This window comes from Salvelinus alpinus, chromosome 35 (assembly GCF_045679555.1).
Source record: "Salvelinus alpinus chromosome 35, SLU_Salpinus.1, whole genome shotgun sequence".
Lineage (NCBI taxonomy): Eukaryota > Metazoa > Chordata > Actinopteri > Salmoniformes > Salmonidae > Salvelinus > Salvelinus alpinus.
The window spans coordinates 1,595,001-1,610,087 of NC_092120.1; the positions used below are offsets into that span (position 1 = coordinate 1,595,001).

The 15,087-nt window shown below is 44.0% G+C and overlaps 1 protein-coding gene across 1 annotated transcript in view; it reads right to left on the minus strand.

Moving 5' to 3' along the window:
- LOC139563930 (cell adhesion molecule 4-like) overlaps nucleotides 1-12,124 on the minus strand; it is a 221,779-nt gene extending 209,655 nt beyond the window's left edge. The window contains exon 1 of the mRNA XM_071382967.1: nucleotides 11,804-12,124. Coding sequence (XP_071239068.1) covers nucleotides 11,804-11,876 — 73 coding nt within the window. The 5' untranslated portion in view covers nucleotides 11,877-12,124. The remainder of the gene's footprint in view (nucleotides 1-11,803) is intronic.
- Between the last annotated feature and the right edge of the window lie 2,963 nt (nucleotides 12,125-15,087).

Here is a 15,087-nt window from a genome sequence, read left to right on the forward strand (position 1 = left end):
GCCTCTGATAACATTATACCCTCTCAGATGAACATGGAGATATCAGCATCTGGACCGTCTCCGAGAGGCTGCATCCAGCCACAGAGCCAGGCAGCGGTATATCTATCGCTCCATGCACCGCTGTAAACTACAGAGCCCAGAGAACAGCACACCACGCTCACTGAAATGAGGTGAATCCAGCTCTACCTGCTTATCACCTACTAACCATCCTAACAAAACGACTACTTAGAGACAGCGCTATAAACTCAACAAGCACTAACCCGTCTTCAAGGTCGCTGGTGCTTGGCTGTTTTCTTAGTGCCGGCCGCGCTGCTCAGAGACTAACAATCTCTCCCTTTAAAAAAGGAGAGTTCCACTGTGAGCCAGAGCCAGAGATCCTTTCTTCCCTCTGCGCAGGTGGCCCGCACCGCTTTGTTTCTCATCGAAAGGACTGCATGAATTGATGATCTTATGAATCTCTAAAAAGCCCTGCAAATCATCTTGGTAAATCTCCCTGCAGCAACATTTAGCACCTCACTGGAGTCTTTCTCCCTCTCCGGCCCCTCTCCCCTCTCTTTCTTCTGGAACGCTTGGGGGTCTTTCTCCCTCTCCGGCCCCTCTCCCCTCTCTTTCTTCTGGAACGCTTGGGGGTCTTTCTCCCTCTCCGGCCCCTCTCCCCTCTCTTTCTTCTGGAACGCTTGGGGGTCTTTCTCCCTCTCCGGCCCCTCTCCCCTCTCTTTCTTCTGGAACGCTTGGGGGTCTTTCTCCCTCTCCGGCCCCTCTCCCCTCTCTTTCTTCTGTAACGCTTGGGGGTCTTTAAGTGTGTCGAACTTTTCGAGGATTGTTTTCATGTCCTGGTAATTAATTGCCCCTAATTAATGGTGGTTTGCGGTTTACTAATGAAGCGGAACAAAGCTCACTCCTGACACTGAAGCTGTTGTCTCAGGCTGAGAGAGAGAGAGTTGGGTGTGATTCATGCGATTAAGAGCGATGTTACTGTAGAGAGATTCCAGTGGTGTGTGTCAACAATAGTACTGAGCGATTAGTGCTTTTTGAGGTCGGTTTTGGTTTCGGTTCAATTATTTAAAAAATATAACGGTTTTCGATTTCGGTTTTGATTATTTGGGTTGAATGCTCTAACACAGAATCTAACAATTAATACACGTCCCATGATTATCACTTATTAACCATAATTTATTCACATTACTTTACTAAAATATTTCTGTTGTTGTGTATATTACATTCGTTTTATTTGATGACTTTATTATCAATTAGCTGTCAATAAAAAATAAAAAAATTGACATTTCAATTAATCGGCTCAGCACTAGTCAACAATTATCTGGCCTCCCTCCAGAACCATATTGCTCAATCTTGTGTGATCAATCTAGTGGCAGCAGTTGTCCTTTTCACTGAATCTAGCAATCAACAGACATGCTTGTTGTTAAAAGAGCAAATGGGACAGCTCAGATAAACAAAGCATTATATCACTGTTGGTAACAGCTAATAATGACAAGCCCACTGAGAAACCTTCTTCTGCAACTCTCCCACTTCAAACACACATTAGGAGCCAAACAACTCATTATCGCCATTATCGTAATTAGCTGGCCTGAATAAGGAACATAATCAGTCTGGAATATCAATGTTTCATCCACGTCCTAAAAAACTCCTTCCTTCAAGACAAAAAACAACCTCAGCCAACAGGCATATTCACAGTAGATATGAGTCTGCACTGAGACAGGGGCAATGGGAGACATTCTAAGATGGTGACCTCATCGCAGACCTTTTCAAAAGTGTTGTGGTGACCTTTAAAAACGTTAGTCTGATTTCCCTTCAAGAATGACTGAACAAGCCGATCGGCACGTGTTTTTCTGTTGCTCATTAGAAAAATTTGATTTCAGTCTTGGAGTTGTGTTTCCTGTCCGATTCCGCTTTTGGTTAAGGATGTTTGTTCCCCATGAGCCACTGTAGACACAGAAGCCTATTTCACTTCCCTAAAAATCCCAAGAATGAATGTAAGAGAACTCAAGAGATCTTCATTTTTATGTTTTTGCAGAGGATGTTTTCATTGCGCAATTTTACATCTAAGGCGTTTGGTGCAGTATTTCTCAAGTAAAGAAATGTGAGACGGGTTGTCTTATGTAAACAAAGTCAGAGCTGCTGGGCAGGTCTTTCTCACTGTCTATGCTATCAGATAGAGAGCGATCACCGCAGCTGTTCACCCCATGTCAGTGGGCAAACGGACATTGTCAAACCAAAACCCAACCTTAATTTATCTGTTGTGACGCACCAATGCTCTGTTTTAGATGAGACGCCATTATGACCAAAATTATCCTATTTACACTTTGTAGTCAATTTTGACATTAGAATAACTGTTTCTGACTCATATCGGTGCCACATAGGCCGTTTTTAAAAGCAACAAATATCTTTGAAAGGCAGTCGCTCTTTAAGAGAGAGAGAGACTGGACATTTCCAGAGCTCATCAATACGTCCCATTATTAAAAATTAGAACTCCTGGTAAATGGCAAGCTGCTGAATGGCTGTGTGTGTGTCTGTGTGTGTGTTACGGAGGGGGTTCAGGGGGGGTTCTGAGAAGGTCATTTCAAGAGGAAATCTTAGTAATTTGAAGAGGGGGGTGGGGGGGTTAATACTGAAAGCTAAGTGCTACTGTGCTGTTCTACACACTATGTAAGTGGGACAATAGCGACCTGAGAGAATGACAGACAGTGTATATCATTGTGTGTGTGTGTGTGTGTGTGTGTGTGTGTGTGTGTGTGTGTGTGTGTGTGTGTGTGTGTGTGTGTGTGTGTGTGTGTGTGTGTATATATAGAATGAGCTTATCGATCATGGTCTCTTTTCTCTGCGTAGTCTGTTGTGTTCACCTACACAGCACCCACTCCTCTCTACATGGTCATCGAGTCTCTCTCCCACTCCTCTTTCCACTCTGCCGCCTTGGATCTCTGTACATTGCCTGTGGTCACACCTCCGTTCTTAATCTCTCCCTTGAATTTCTTCTCTCCTCCCCTCTTTCTTCTTCTCTTCCTCCAGCTTTCTAGCTCTCGAGCGGCTAGATGTTCTTTACCATTTGGCCATCAGATTTGCCACCAATGCTCGTTATAGGACACATCACTGCACTCTATACTCCTCTGTAAACTGGTCATTTCTGTATACCCATCTCAAGACCCACTGGTTGTTGCTTATTTATAAAACCCTCTTAGGCCTCACTCCCCCCTTTCTGAGATATCTACTGCAGCCCTCATCCTCCACATACAACACTCGTTCTGCCAGACACATTTCGGTAAAGGTCCCCAAAGCACACACATCCCTGGGTCACTCCTCTTTTCAGTTCACTGCAGCTAGCGACTGGAACGAACTGCAACAAACGCTCAAACTGGACAGTTTTAGCTCAATCTCTTCATTCAAAGACTCAATTATGGACAATCTTACTGACAGTTGTGTCTGCTTTGCATTTCTACCTTCTTGCCCTTTGTGCTGCTGTCTGTGCCCAATAATGTTTGTACCCTGTTTTGTGCTGCTGTCTGTGCCCAATAATGTTTGTACACTGTTTTGTGCTGCTGTCTGTGCCCAATAATGTTTGTACCCTGTTTTGTGCTGCTGTCTGTGCCCAATAATGTTTGTACCCTGTTTTGTGCTGCTGTCTGTGCCCAATAATGTTTGTACCCTGTTTTGTGCTGCTGTCTGTGCCCAATAATGTTTGCACCCTGTTTTGTGCTGCTACCATGTTGTGCTGCTACCATGTTGTTGTCATGTTGTGTTGTCATGTGTTGCTGCCATGCTATATTGTCGTCTTAGGTCTCTCTTTATGTCGTGTTGTCTCTCTTGTCGTGATGTGTGTTTTGTCCTATATTTTTATTTACATTTATTTTTAATCCCAACAGGAGGCTTTTTGCCTTTTGGTAGGCTGTCATTGTAAATAAGAATTTGTTCTTAACTTACTTGCCTAGTAAAATAAAGGTTAAATAAAAATAACAAGGCTCTGCACAGACAGATTCATCTCCCTTGTCTTTCTCCACCCTTCCATTTTCAACTCCAAATCCTGCAATCATTCACTCGTTTGTTGGACTCCTCTCTCCGTCTCTCACCCCGGCTCTCAGCCGGTCCGCTCCACTGGTCTGTGACGTATGCTCAGGGCTCCTTCTCTCCTTTCCCAGCTTCCCTCTTTCCCAGGCCCAACAAGCAGCAATATACACCCTCCTCTTTCTCCTCTCTATCCTCTCTTCTCCAATCACCCTCTCCCTGCCCAGCATAAACCACCTCCAACAGAGCCAGACTCCAGGGGGACTGGTCTGCGTGTCATGCCCTGCTGAGGTAGCCTCACCTGGGCTAATCTCTGTGTCTCTCATCCCCCTGACCCTGGAGAAGCCCCTAATATAGCCCATTCATAATCTGTACTCAGACTCTACTCATCATGAGCTAACGATGGGAGACAGTATTAGCCCCATTACACTGTTGTGCCTTTACACTCCAATGTAAGACGGCTAGTCACTCATCACAGGTGATTTGAAGTGTGTGCGTGTGTCTGTGAGTGGGCGTGCTTCTGTCTGTCTCTCTCTTCATCCTCATCAACCAATGGGAGGCATATATTAGCTCCGGCGCTCAAGCAGCGCCCAAGTTCCAACACTCCAATTTGAGATGGGTGGCCTTTCAGTTCAATCAGCTCCTATCATCCAATCAAGGCTGGCGAGGGCTCTAATGCCATCTGAGTGGGTATAATCCCTGTGGTTACAGTGTTACCGGGGGCCCTCCATCCCGCCGTGTTAGTGCCAGGCCATCCGGGAGTCACGGAGACAGGTGTCAGCAGGGTGGAGCAGGGTGTTAAACAAGCACGGTGGGCAAAGAGGAGGGGGGGCGGTGTTTACCCAGAGTCATGGCAACAGTGTCCTCAGAAGGAAGGAATGTTCACGTTTGTGACTTCCCCTTCTTCAAGATCTATATCCTGTTTTCTCTTTAGCCCTGTTTCTCTCTCTCTCTCTCTCTCTCTCTCTCTCGCTCCCACTCCCTGTCCCTAGTTCTCTCATTGTCCCTGTTTCTTGCTATTGTTGAATTCAATTCCGAGGTCCTTCACATAAGAGTGTGGCGCACAAAGAACACACAGCAGTAGCACCTATACTACACAGAGTGCCAAGCGATGGTGAAGTGGGAATCGATGCTCTGATTTCACAATCTCAACAGCAAAACAAACAGACAGACAGACGTAAGGAACATAAAGAGCACCGGCCCAAGAGACAGAAGGTCAGAACATACAGAGGGACATGAAAAGGCTGTCGCAGTTTACTGACCAAGAAGCTGAGAAGAGCAGACACTCAGCGGGAGATTAAACAACAGATTGATTGACAGGCTGAGAGAGCCAGAAAATAAGAATGTCCTTGACATCTCCTCTTCACCATAACATCTTCCCAGAGAAGTTGGTGGGAAGCCAATTACTCAGACATAGACATGTCATAAGGACAGCTTAGGTAAATCACCGTTATTATTAGCATGTTTAGCACTCTCTGAGGAGAGGTCAATTATTCTAAATTAACTTCCACTTTAAACAATCAAGTCAAAATATATTTTTTAAATAATCCCTCACAAATCCAGATTTTTTTTTTATTGGACTGAAAATAAACATCTGACTAAAATCATCAACATGGTTACCTTCTGCATTTCCGATGCCAGTGTCCACAATATATTTATATCATGTCAACTTCTCACTAAGGACAGATCAGCTACTGTAAGTAGTAAACAGGAAGTGAACTATGGCATGTGACTGACGGCCAAGTCTGATAGAGGCCAAGTCATCGCAATAATCTCAAAGTGGCTTCCTCTCTTCCTCTCCTTCCCTCCTTCTGCAGTCTGCACTAACATTGATGAGCTAGACATTCCTGATGGGCTTCTACCATGTTGCTTTCACATATCCTGTGTTTTCAGATCAGTGTGTAGAGGAAGGGAGAAAAGACTAAGAGGAATATACTTAAGACTTGAGATATTGCCCATATTTCCATAGTTCCATTGTTATGGATGAGACGATGGGCTAGTTGGAAATGAGAATCATTACAGTAAAATGCATCACCTGCACTAAACAGTCAGCTAGGAAATCTTCAATCCATGAGTAATGGAACCATAAAACCAAAGAGGAAAGAATAAAACTCGCCCACGTTACGCTCCGTAACTCACTCTCTCTTGCTTTCTCTCGTTCACCGTTGTGACTTTGTGAAAAGCGACACACTCAAATTTGTTTATGAGTTGATCCCTTCAGTGTCCCGTAGTGCAGAAGACAGAGCTTCTGTTTTGACAGCAGATAGCCTTTAAACTAAATCAGCTGATCAAACTGCTGCGATACTGCCGTGCCAGGCTGAATACAAACAAACCTGAGTATTGCCCCAATCATGTTGACTTGACGGGCACGCCAGCACCGTATGACAACGTTTGATTTTCCCATCGTGTAGTCCCACTAGAGAGGAATCATGAAGTAAGGATGTACTACAGAGAAATTCCAACATTGGCATCGCTCAAGAACTTTATTATGGCACGCGTGTGAGAAGGGGAGGACGTCCCACTATTTTAATTAAATTGTCGACTACTTTATTTTATTTGGAGTAGAATTATCCTCAAAGGTTTGGATCAAAGGATAAAATCTTGGCTTACGCTGAAGACTCCTTCGACGCATTAAAGAACAAAGTGGTGAACTGAACTAGTGATTCCGGCGTAATCTAGAAGAAAGCACAAGTGAATCCTACTCTGACATGATGCAAACTATGCCTGACAAGCATAAAAAAACGACTCAGGATGACAGAGCGTCTTGCGTAATCACTCATCTTCTTGCATTAGACAGTAACCTGATCAAACTGTGTCAGCTGTCCTTTGAAGTCCCAGTGTGTGTGTGTATATGCCTGCTTCCCTATATGTTAGTGTGTTTAAGGCAGAATAAGACGGTGACTCACACCGACATTGATTTATACTCGGCGCATGTGGATGTGTACGCGTGCACACCGACGATAATTGGTATTCAAATCTTCTCCCCCAAGTCCATCCAATTGCAGCCGTTTTTTCACCCACCAGTGCCTTTAGCAGATCCATGGCCCAGATGCATGATGACAAGGGCTCAAACAGATGGCTCTCATTGCACGCGGTCACATAAACAAATGGAGGTGATTAAATGCCCAGAGGTGATAGGAGCAGCAGTAATAGCAGACTGGCTGGGGTGCAGTGTGGTGGTAGTGGTGCTGGTAGCAACAGACGTGGAGTTAGCAGTATTAGGAGCTCTGCAGTATGGCAACTGCTCGGCCTCCGACTGCAAGGCACTACAGAAGGTAGTGTGTATGGCTAAGTGCATCACTGGGGCCAAGCTTCCTGCCATCCAGGACCTCTATACCAGGCGGTATCAGAGGAAGGCCCTAAAAGTTGTCAATGACTCCAGCCACCCTAGTCATATACTGTTCTCTCTGCTACTGCATGGCAAGCGGTACCGGAGTGCCAAGTCTAGGTCAAAAAGGCTTCTTAACAGCTTCTACCCCCAAGCCATAAGACTACTGAACATCTAATCAAATGGCTACCCAGACTATTTGCATTGCCCCCCTCTTTTACGCTGCTGCCACTCTCTGTTATTATCTATGCATAAGTCACTTGAATAACTCTACCTGCATGTACAGTTGAAGACGGAAGTTTACATACACTTAGGTTGGAGTCATTAAAACTCGTTTTTCAACCACTCCACAAATTTCTTGTTAACAAACTATAGTTTTGGCAAGTTGGTTAGGACATCTACTTTGTGCATGACACAAGTCATTTTTCCAACAATTGTTTACAGACAGATTATTTCACTGTATCACAACTCCAGTGGGTCAGAAGTTAACATACACTAAGTTGACTGTGCCTTTAAACAGCTTGGAAAATTCCAGAAAATTATGTCATGGCTTTAGAAGCTTCCGATAGGCTAATTGACATCACTTGAGTAAATTGGAGGTGTACCTGTGGATGTATTTCAAGGCCTACCTTCAAACTCAGTGCCTCTTTGCTTGATATCATGGGAAAATCTAAAGAAATCAGCCAAGACCTCATAAAAAATTGTAGACCTCCACAAGTCTGGTTCATCCTTGGGAGCAATTTCCAAACGCCTGAAGGTACCACATTCATCTGTACAAACAATAGTACGCAAGTATAAACACCATGGGACCACGCAGCCATCATACCGCTCAGGAAGGAGAAGCGTTCTCTCCTAGAGATGAACATACTTTGGTGCAGAAAGTGAAAATCAATCTCAGAACAACAGCAAAGGACCTTGTGAAGATGCTGGAGGAAACAGGTACAAAATAATCTATATCCACGGTAAAACGAGTCCTATATCGACATAACCTGAAAGGCCACTCAGCAAGGAAGAAGCCACTGCTCCAAAACCGCCATAAAAAAGCCAGACTACGGTTTGCAACTGCACATGGGGACAAAGATTGTACTTTTTGGAGAAATGTCCTCTGGTCTGATGAAACAAAAATAGAACTGTTTGGCCATAATGACCATGGTTATGTTTGGAGGAAAAAGGGGGAGGCTTGCAAGCCGAAGAACACCATCCCAACCGTGAAGCACGGGGGTGGCAGCATCATGTTGTCGGGGTGCTTTGCTGCAGAAGGGACCAGTGCACTTCACAAAATAGATGGCATCATAAGGATGGAAAATTATGTGGGATATACTGAAGCAACATCTCAAGACATCAGTCAGGAAGTTGATGCTTGGTCGCAAGTGGGTCTTCCAAATGGACAATGACCTCAAGCATACTTCCAAAGTTGTGGCAAAATGGCTCAAGGACAACAAAGTCAAGGTATTGGAGTGGCCATCACAAAGCCCTGACCTCAATCCTAAAGAAAATTTGTGGGCAGAACTGAAAAAGCATGTGCGAGCAAGGAGGCCTACAAACCTGACTCAGTTACACCAGCTCTGTCAGGAGGAATGGGCCAAAATTCTCCCAACGTATTGTGGGAAGCTTGTGGAAGGCTACCCGAAACGTTTGACCCAAGTTAAACATTTTAAAGGCAATGCTACCAAATGCTAATTGAGTGTATGTAAACTTCTGACCCACTGTGAATGTGATGAAAGAAATAAAAGCTGAAATAAATCATTTTCTCTACTATTATTCTGACATTTCACATTCTTAAAATAAAGTGGTAATGCTAACTGACCTAAAACAGGAAATATTTACCGGGATTAAATGTCAGGAATTGTGAAAAACTGAGTTGAAATGTATTTGGATAAGGTGTATGTAAACTTCCGACTTCAACTGTATAACCAGAGCCCCCGCACATTGGCTCTGTACCGGTACCCCCTGTATATAGCCAAGCTATTGTTATTTTACTGCTGCGCCTTAATTATTTGTTACTTTTATTTCTGTAGGTTATTATTCTTAAAACTGCATTGTTGGTTAAGGGCTTGTAAGTAAGCATTTCACTGTAAGGTCTATGCCTGTTGTATTCCGCACATGTGACAAATACAATTTGATTTGGCCTGCAGAACCCCGATACAGAGCTCTCAGTGTGCGTGTGTGTCCCTCAGGCTTGTCCAGCAGAATCTCTCTCTCTCTCTCTCTCTCTCTCTCTCTCTCTCTCTCTCTCTCTCTCTCTCTCTCTCTCTCTCTCTCTCTCTCTCTCTCTCTCTCTCTCTCTCTCTCTCTCTCTCTCTCTCTCTCTCTCTCTCTCTCTCTCTCTCTCTCTCTCTCTCTCTCTCTCTCTCTCTCTCTCTCTCTCTCTCTCTCTCTCTCTCTCTCTCTCTCTCTCTCTCTCTCTCTCTCTCTCTCTCTCTCTCTCTCTCTCTCTCTCTCTCTCTCTCTCTCTCTCTCTCTCTCTCTCTCTCTCTCTCTCTCCTCCTGATTTGCATGATGAAGGGGTGTTGAAAACCAGCCATCTCTCCAGCTCCATCTCATCACTTCATCACTGCAGCTCTGCCTCTCCTCCTTTCCCCCAACCCCCTCTTTCTATCGCTCTCCTCCATCTCCCTACCCCATTCCAGCTCCCCATAAACTCGACCACGTTACATGTCATGATTCCTTACTCCCCTCGGCTGACTCCCCACCCCCCAGCCCTGTCACTAGCTTGATTAATGACAGTGATCACCAACCAGGCCCCAGCCAAGGCAGCCTGCAGCTCTGGCAAAACCCTGCACTGTAAGCAGCACAAACACACACCTTTCTCTCTTACTCCAGTAAAGGATACATGCACACACAATAACACACTCATGCATATAACATCATTCTCTCTCTCCCTCTCTTGGCTATAGAGCAGCAGCTGTGGAATACACACATAGGGGTATGGAGGAAAGACTAATGTTTCTCCAACAGTAGACGTCATCGGCAGGCACAGCACCGCTCTGTGACAATACACTACACTATGGAAGCAAGATCTTAACCCATTTACTGCCTTGCTAGAAGCATAATCAATATTACTGAACATAAAGACATCTGCCTACACTACAGTAATATAACTTAGTAATAGCTAATGGGTACCATATGGGAACCTATAAAACAAGACTATCCACACAACCCACTTCTAATTCCTGTGTTAGAATCATGAGAATTGTAACTCATTCTAATAAACATTGACGCAAGCTGAGCTAAAGCAATTCCTCTCGGATACAAACAGATGGCGAAACCAAAGCGATGCAGTAAAAGAGTAAGTTGTCTTGGAGATGTCATATTAATCCACATTCCCAATGTGCAGCACATGCACTTCTCATGGGATGGTGAGCATGAAATAGGCTGTCCCTATGGGAACAGAAGGGAACAGGTTGGGACTATCCCTAGGCACACAGACATACAAGGGAGAGAGGACAATAGTAGCCTCCAGCACTGCCTAAGGGTGCCTGGCTGGCTTTAACGATCATTCTGCAATACAACATTTATAGATATCAGACCAGCTGATAAGGTGTTGAGAACTCAAAGCTTCCAGAACACATAATGTGGAGAATGTCAGAAAATGTGTAGTAATCTATCAGACGAACATATGAGGCTAGGGATACTGGGCTAGCACACTGCGACTGTCTGTCCCCAGAACCCAGGCAAGCAAAATGACTCTGCCGAGGACGCTGTCAGCAGTGACTGACTGGACAGAGAATGTGTGGTAGTAGTGGGCTTCTCTGCTCTGCTGCGGTATTTGTTATGAGGCAGGCATGTGGCTGAATCGATATTCACACTGTGCGGTTACATAGCCTATGCGCATGACGTGCACAGTCGTATATCTAGCTATACACCCCGTTATGTGTTTCCCAACTATGTTCTGTCGATACAAATTATGAAGTGGAAGACGTATAGGTTATGGAGTATGATGGCGATGCAATGTACAATTCAATATCATATAAGATCTGAACACTGGCCAAAAGGTACGATGGTGGCAATAGATTTTTACTTTTTGTTTTCAATATTGGGTCGTAACAACGCATGTTTGCATATAATACTACCTGTCCAAACACAGAAAATAAACCATGCTACCATGTAGCATCAATATATCGATCTGTAGGTTAAACATCAACGATGTGTGTTCAATGAGATACAGACCACATCGGGCTTAGAAAGCTTCACAGAAGACCGCAGGAGGCGCGTAATCACACATACACAATCACCACTGTCCCAGGCAGGCAGCGCGCAAGTCCTATCCACTGACAAAATATCCCATTTACAGGGCGAAAAAGCCTGCGGTGCATATTTAGCGTTTAGGTTGTCACGCACTCCTTTCAACTTGAATAGTCAACAAAAAATCAGGGCAAGTCCCTACAGAAAGTATGATGTCTTTCTTTACGAGCAGATAGACCATTCTTTATATCATTCCCAAATAGAAAATGTTCTTACCTGTCCCCACAAGAGATAGCAAAGTGATGACAGACAAGGGAACGGAGTAGTTCCAAACGGCCGTAAATGCCATCTTTGATAGTCCCGCTGATCTCTTTTTGATATTCCTCTTCCTTGGAGAAATCAAAGTGACGTGAACCCGCAGGTTCACCCGCGAATAAAGCCTGGAGTGTGTCTGGTTCTGTTTAACAACATTCGCGGGGGTCTTTTAACATACAAAAAAAGTGCTTACAACTAGACACATACGCCCACTTTTTTCTCTCGTTGACGTTACTAAACGACCGTGGTTCGGACAGTTTTTCTTGGTTACTTAAAGATGTAAATATATTTTTAAAGCAGGCAGAGGGCGGAACTCGGAACTGTTCTCTGACCAATAAGAAGCAAGGAGCAGGTGGAGGATTGTATATCAAGATGAGGGTGGGTTCAGAAAACAAGGGGAGAGAGGGAGGAAACATACTACAAACTATCAATAAATCAATCAATCAATCAATCAATCAATGCAGGCAGAGGCAGGCAGAGGCAGGCAGGCAGGCAGGCAGGCAACTATAAACCCGATTGATAACAAACATTAATAGCCTACCAAATAAAAGGTATTTACAAAACATGCATAGTTAAGGCAACATTTATAATTATAAGACTGTTTGGTATTCAATGAGATGCATTTACAAATATATATATATACACAGTATGTTATTGTAACATTCAAAACATACCAGGCTGAAGATTAAAATTATGTGCTATCCTGGCCATATACATGGAGGCTATAGACCTTATTGTCGATCAAAGGAATTTATTAGACCTAGTTTGATATTGGAGTAGCCTAGGAGTAAACAAAAAAACTTGTGTTTGTTTGTGTTCTAAATGTAAAGTGAAATCATCAGTGTAGTGTAGATGAGAGCACTAGCCTAAATAACAGGTATATTTGAGCAAATTACCGCTTGGAATAGCGCTAATGGAATGAAACCAACAAAACTCTCCAGCGGTTTCAAATCCTTGTTCTAGACAGAGCTTGGGGGCGCTAACGACTGAATAAGAAGCACCGGAGACTCAGTTTACCGTCGTGCTGTGGTTGCACTGCACCCCAAATGGAGTTTTCCAGTCAGAGCGTGGCACCAAACGGGCCTATTATGAAAATTGTATTTTCTTTTGAATATACCTCAGTGAATATTTTATTATACGTGAATGAAAATGTTTCAAAGTAAGTGTTTGGCGACACCTTTGGATGGGTAAAGTGCATAGCATGTCAGATCAGCTCGGAACATGAGCCTGTAATTAACATGTATTTGTTAATTAATTAATTCAGCCTGAAAATTATAATGTATTTGAAGCAGGGCACATTCTAATTTTTTGAAGCAGGGCACATTCTCATTTTCAGCTTTGAAAATTGCTCGATGGAAATGCTGTAGCCCTAAGCCTGAATGTTCCTCTAAAATTGTTACATAAAAAGTGGCCTGTCTCAGTCTCCATAATAGGCCCATCTGTATAAATTATTCTGCCCCGTAGTCATGGGTAGCCTGACATGATTGTAGGCTACTGATTTACCCTTCTGTACTTCTCCCGCTCAACCACACTTCCGTTCCTTCTGTCTTTTGATTTCTACTTGTCCCACGCCGAGATATGTTCGCTTTCATCATGTTGTTTTGGCTAGGATAATATCCGCCCCCCGCATTTCGCGTCGCGTTTCATTTTCCCCTGTCACTTTCTCTCGGAGTGTTTGTTCCCTTGTTGGCGGGAGTCAGCGACGGCTCCCCCGCACCAGATTGGGCATTGTTGGAGAGTAATGATGGGGGAATTACCTGCCTCCAGCAAAAACCTAACTTTCATTTCAACCCATACATTCCTACATACATGCAATTTAGCAGAATAGAGACCACGTGTTCTAAACAATGTCTTTGAGCGGGCCCTAGTTGTTATATTATTCAAGAGAACTATACATGCTCTAGTCATTCTCATTCCAATGGAGATGTCCACTGAGACAGGCTTCCATAGACCGGTATATTGCTGTTGTCCGTCTTGCTGAAACATGTTGCACTCCACAGCAGGGTTTATCCTTGACTGCAGGTCTAGTAGCATCAGCTAGTCACCCAACTATAGGCTAATGTAATAACCAATGTGTGGTTATGGGTATACTTATCACTATATTGTGCATGGATATTCTTAGGAAACAGAATCAACAATGATAAATACTTGGTGTAAGGTAATAACAACGATTCCTAACAATTATTCCTATATGATATGTGAGGTAAAAGTGTAGCTGGTCATCTTTTTGTAAGCCTACTCCAATCCTACGACCTTTAGCTACTGACATGAGGTCAGAAGCCAGACTCTATGCCAGTGTCCAAGGGCAGCCCTCAACTTTACCTGGTGACATTAGAAGGGCAAGCTGATTCTAGGTCAGTGCCTAGGGGCCAGAGCTATCCAAAAACAACCATGGAGGCAGAAAGCCCTCATGCGACTGACCTCACTGTAGTCTAGTAGTCCTTGGGCCATCCTGTTGAACCAGCAACATCCATGAAGGCGTATGCTTTTTACCCATAAATGCCTCAAAGGCCAAAATAAAACGCTGTTCGCTGGCATTTCAAATGAAGAGCACTTCAAATTTCCAAATGGTATTTTGATGAAGCATGACTGTTTTATGGACTTTTGGCTACACCGTTTTGACCTCAGCCTTTACAGCTAGGACACACAAATAGCCTGTAAAAAGCCAGACGGTGGCTGGAGAAGGAGCTGCAGTGACGACTTGAATAATCAGTTTAATAACATTATCCTGGCTGTGCTCTGTAGCGCGTGGACGGTACCCTTTAATGGAGTGTCATTGTTAAACCACAGCATCTCCTTCCCGTTATTAACGGCAGCCTACCTTCAACCACACACACATAATAAAACATCAACAGACAGTCCAGGCTTAATTAAATAAATAGTTATAAGAGCCGTTATAGTGATAAGCGGTGATGCAAATATGTTAAGGTTACAAGGCAACAGAGGAGAAAATGAAAGAATGAAGTTGTAGCCTGGCTGGGAGAGGGAGAATTATTAATGGTGCTGTAGGATGCAGTGGGGAATGAACGATGTGTAACCACATACATAGCCTCACTTAAAACAATGGGTAGATGCCTCAAGGTTGTCTGTCTGTCTTCTGTTATTGACTGGGCATATCATATGCAGGCTCTCTCTCCATGGTTAGATGGTGTGAGTGAGGTGCAGTAAAGGTTAGCTGTAGAGGAAGGCCTTGCAGAATGGATAGGAAGTGGAGGGAACTGAGGTTATAGAGAGGATAGGAGGTC